The 5,610-nt window shown below is 32.8% G+C and overlaps 1 protein-coding gene across 1 annotated transcript in view; it reads left to right on the top strand.

Annotated features, from left to right (window-relative positions):
* Positions 1–5,610, top strand: part of LOC106468534 (integrin alpha-PS2-like) — a 104,458-nt gene that overhangs the window by 22,023 nt on the left and 76,825 nt on the right. The window contains exon 3 of the mRNA XM_013928966.2: positions 2,681–2,787. Within this exon, the coding sequence (XP_013784420.2) occupies positions 2,681–2,787 (107 nt within the window). The remainder of the gene's footprint in view (positions 1–2,680; positions 2,788–5,610) is intronic.

The following is a 5,610-nucleotide window of genomic DNA, read 5'->3' on the forward strand; positions in this document are numbered from 1 at the left end:
GAAGACCCGGACGTTGCTCAGTTGTTTTCTTGCCGTGTTTCCTAAACTGCACGATGATTCCGTTGACTGTCGAAAGCGTGATTTCCAAATTCTGCGAAATTTGCCGCTGACTTATTCCACCATCTGATTGACCAACTATCCTTCCTCTAACAAAATCTGACAATTCGAGAGAACCTTGAGTTCTAGGCATGTTGTAGCACAAGATAATTAGTGTGCGGACCATTTTCATTTATATAGAGCTCTGTGAACACAAATTAGTTAGCATAAATCAGTTCAATGACGAAAAATTAGGTGTCTATTTACTTGTGACCACTCAGTGTAGTTTTTGAGTATTAATAAATTAATGTATATATGATTAATATACTTAAATCTGTTGTAAAGTAACATATATAAAGAGAAATGATTCTTGTTTTTTATCTATCGGTAAGAGTGTGATTATTGCAAAATACTACACATCTTTTCACCCTCTTAATTTCTTGAGCTTATCTGGTAATTCTTTTGCCTTAGTAAGGTCCTCCGGTATGAAGAAAATTTATAATGTCCAGTTTTGTCAGGATGATCTTACCGTTAGAAATTGCTTCCTACGCGATAAATGCGTAACATTTTACCACTTTAAAACAATTAAAGGTTCTGAGCCATGATATGTGGTTTACACTTGGAAAAATGGCTAAATATAGTGGGTTAGTTTAAACTAAATTTGGAAATATTAAATTGATTTTTTATATTCCACATAATATCGCAGCCACTTGTCTTAAACCTTTTTCATCATTCCAGTCTATGTACTCATAATGTTCGGAAGAGTATACTTAGTTATACAATCTGAAGTTTGTTTTTATGCTAACTAACTTATTCGATTGATAATCTATATTAATGAGTGTGAAAATAAAACACCAAATCTTTTATAGCTTCACTCTATTTTAAAATCAGTTACAACCGAAAATGAAATGAAAATAATGTGAGTATATTTTCTGAACTAAATCACTGTCAAATGACTAAATTTGAAGATACTCCTGCTCCAATGGTAAAGCAAAATGAAATTAGTATGATATTCCAACTTGGTGTGTGCTGATCCCAAATATGACATAGGTGTTACTACTCCCCTGGCCAATGTGCGCCTTTTTATCCGTTACCAAGGTAACTATATAGCATTAAAAACCGAATAATATAACATGGTTATGAGTTTGAGCTTGAGAAATTTTCGCAAGACGCACAAGGATATATTTTGCAATTAGCCTTTATACCTTGATAGTTTATGATTCCAGAACACCAGAAACCATAGAAAAATCCATCTATATGATAAATTGGAGTGTTCAAAAGATGACCACAACAGCCTCCAATACATACTTTTATTTTGTGTTATTTATTGCCCGATTTTTCTATTACATTGAGAACTTTTTAGTGCATTTCTTTGCAATTTGAAGACATACAGGAGTACATTGGAAATATTATAAACACTACTACAGGAGTCTGATACACATTTTTGCTTACAATAACCTAAAGCTTATTGAATAAGCAAATTTTGACCATTCATAAGGTGGTTAGAGGCTTCTCTCTATTTTGAGCACTTTGTTATATAAGTTAGAGATCCAATACTCCAAGTTTGGAAATAGTTGATCTGTAATATGAAACTCTGCAACTATTTAAAAAGATAAATAATGAGATACCACATCGGTTTTTTTAAGTTGGAGATACTGTACAGAAAAGGTTAATGCTTGATTCTGAAACATATCATCAGTTTTACTTCCTCCAAAATATATTCGTATAGAAATATATATAATTTATCTTGACAAACTAAAAGATATACCAAGAGCAATGAAATTTTTATACTTCAAAATAGAAACTTGTACAGATGTTATTTATGAATATATCTAAGAACACTAACTTTTAGCACACTGTCATTAGCCACATGTAGTAGTAGAAATATCTGTCATTAACTGAAGCTGTGACCAGTATCAGAACACATTACCAGTAAAAATTATCAACATGGAATTTGTATCATTCAATGAAATTTTGACCAGAATAATCATAATATATTTTCACTAAAATATTATGACTACCACATAACTATATAAACACAAATAAACAATAAAGACGTATATTTCAGTATCGGCAAAAGTGTGACAGTGTTTTTTTATACGTTTCCTTGATAAATACAAGAATGTTTATCATAAAACAGCTGTTTGAATACTCGTGACTTTTAGTATTTTGAGTCGATATTGCCATAAACTGACATAAGATGCTGATACGATAGCGTTTAAGATGTTTCTAAGGTTAAAAGTAAGCTAAAACTCACAATCAAATTACAGCATTTGGTTTTTCATGTTATATGGTTACCTTGAAAATGGTTAAAAAGCATATTGACCAGTGGAGTTGTCAACTGTAATGCCAGTTTTGGGGATCAGAAGACACCAGGCTACAATCGCATACTAATTTCTTCATACCGTAGGTAGGAGTATCATGAAATATTAGAGTATCGGCCATTGGTCTATTTATTGTATGAAAATTTCACATCTTGCAAACTTTAGAGGGATTGTTAATTTTTCCTAACAGTTATAAACAAAGGTTATTTCCCTCAAAGATTCTTTTTTATATATTGTTACGTTACTCAAACTAACTGACTAATTGAAATATTAAAAACTTATATTTCTGCTGATTTCACTAGAGATATTTTAAAATCTAGGTTCTGGAGAAATCATCACTGAGAATAAACGGGAACATACAGAAAACAAATCGCATCAGTGGTTTGGTGCGACAGTCTACAGTGCTGGGGAAAATGGACCTGTTGTGGTAAGTCTCGGTGAACTATTCAGTTAAAGATTAAACTACTAGCATGTTTTATAACTCTGAATATTTAAAACATTTTAATTAATACAGTCCAAAAAAAGTTGTTCATTGGAAACATGCGACATTAGTACATACCGATATACATAAATACAGATAGTTGATTTATCTAATGGAAAATTAGTACAAACAAATAACATTAGGCCAAATATTTTTTGTTTTATGCGAAAGCTACAAAATGAGCTATCTGCGTTCTGTCCACCGCGGAAGTCAAACCTCGGATTTTAGCATTTTAAGTCACCGAACTTAATGTTGAACCACAGGGAAGCGGTCAAATATGAACTGAGCATCTTATCAACATCAATCATTTTTACTGTATCGCTAGTTCAAACTATTAGTAGCACATTGTAAAAACCAGATCTAATTCAGAACACAAAGTACGTTTTACTTTTTGATAACCGAAATCTAAATTCGAACGTGCAGATTATGATTAGTCAAAGATCTGCTGTGACCATTATATGATACAGGGTATGTAAAATGTATGATTTGTGGCCGATGTTTCTGGAAACCTGAATATTAACTCATTTCATGTGCTATAGTAGAAATGGGAAATAACCATTATAAAATATTAATAGTAGCTTTTTCACACAGTAAGTTTTTACTATGTTTTTAAGGTCATGAGATTTCCAAAGTACTGTTATGAGGAAGATGGTACATAATTGAAATGCCATAAAGGGATATCACAAATTAAGATTTTTTTTTTCCTTGACTGTTGTTGTTTTGATCTCAAAAGTAATCTTATTCCACATGCTGAAAATGTATTTGTTTGATCATAAATAATTTTGCACAGATTAAGGCCTGCGAGGTATATTTGTTGAAGCTCTAAAGGATTGAATTGTTATGGAATAAGATGCTAGAGACAATGTATGTTTATATGGTGAATTGAGACGACTTCCTATCATACCCCCAATAAAAGATTAATCTTTGAGCTCGTTTAATTAAATTGCAGCATTAATTTATAAATCAAAAAGTATCTTTCTTTTTTTTTGACCAATGGTTTTCAGTCTTTGTCTTAATTTCTTATGGACTCATTCATGGACCAAAGGTAATCTTCCGGACCCCATACTGAAGTCTACGAAATTATAAACAGCTGGCTAGATTGAATACAGTTGACACACCGTTTATACAGTTTAACCTCAACTTCACTGGCCTCACATGGTTTGTTTCTTTTATAATCATGTGAGGCTCTAATGCAATTTGGGTCGTACTTCCGTCAGTTTCTCTGAAAAGCAGGGCATATTACATAACGACTCACCTTATGATTTGTACCCCGGTGTTGGATGTTTGTATTGTGGCTGCGATTTTATTTTCATTAATTTTCATTTAATTATATTTCACCTAATGTTTGGATATGCTGCGTAAGATTCGAACTATCCTTCCTTTTGATGTATTCTCGTTTTTAATTTTTAGCTTTCCTAATTAATTAGTATTAATGAATGTTGTGTGGTGCTGTATTAATTTACATACATGTCCATTCCATTATGCCCGGCATGGCCAGGTGGTTAAGGCGCTCGACTCGCAATCTGAAAGTTGCGGGTTCGAATCCTCGTCACACCAAACATGATCGCTCTTTCAGCCGTGGGGGCGTTGTAATGTGATGGTCAATCTCACTATTCGTTGGTAAAAGAGTAGCCCAAGAGTTGGCGGTGGGTGGTGATGACATAGGTGTCTTCCCTCTAGTCTTTCACTGCTAAATTAGGGACGGCTAGTGCAGATAGCCGTCATGTAGCTTGGCGCAAAATTCAAAACAAGCAAATTAATTCATTTTATTGTAATTATTATTTATATGTTTATTTGTATTACATAGATGGATGTTGTTACTAGGTGGATTGTAGTACTAGTTATATAGGCAGATAGTATTACTTGGCAAATTGTGTTATTAAGGTTAGTGCTGCTATGGCGGAAGCTGTTTCTATAAACGTTACAAGTAAAACCATTATTTTAACGACAACCTTACAGTTCACTAGTTTGGGTTTATGGATTAAATATGCTGCTCCTGTAGCCATATAACTGTAATTTTTATTTTCTTGACAGAATATTTCCTTTTATACATGTTACTTTATAGTGTTCACATACATATAATTTACAAAGGCTTATGGTCTTACTAGATCTAGAGATACTGTGTGTTTTTTTTAAGGCAGATGGTGTTACTATAATTCCATAGGATTGCATACAGATTTCAAGTTGTCTCATCCTATGTTTATAGTTTTAATTTTTATATTACGTGTTTCTATAGGAGGATAGTGTTCCTAGTACATTTAATTTATTATTAAAATTTTTTATCACATTTAATGTTTCTACAAATATTGAACGAGAAAGATGGTCGTTTTTTATGATTCGGTGTATGTTTAAGGTACTGATTATGGTTTTTGATTCCATATATAATCATATTTTTGCATTTTCTGATGTTTTATATGTAAAATGTTTTCATTTCTATAGTTAATATATAACATCATTAAAAGGATGCTTATTTAAATCTCACTTTTAACTTTTAATATGTTGATTGCTCAAGTTTAAAGGATTACTATTGTAGAAAATCTTATCTCTCTGTAGTCATGTTCACAAATCTTTGTCGAGAGATTGTTTTTAGCTGATTGAAACTAATAACATACAGCTGTTCTTTCCACTTCTATCTGAGGTCATTAACAATGGGCCCGGCATGGCCAGGTGGTTAGGACGCTCGACTCGCAATCTGCGGGTCGCGGGTTCGCATCCCCATCCCACTAAACATGCTCACCCTTTCAGCCGTGGGGGCGTTATAATGTGACG

The sequence above is a fragment of the Limulus polyphemus genome, unplaced genomic scaffold (genome assembly GCF_000517525.1).
Source record: "Limulus polyphemus unplaced genomic scaffold, Limulus_polyphemus-2.1.2 Scaffold3046, whole genome shotgun sequence".
NCBI lineage: Eukaryota > Metazoa > Arthropoda > Merostomata > Xiphosura > Limulidae > Limulus > Limulus polyphemus.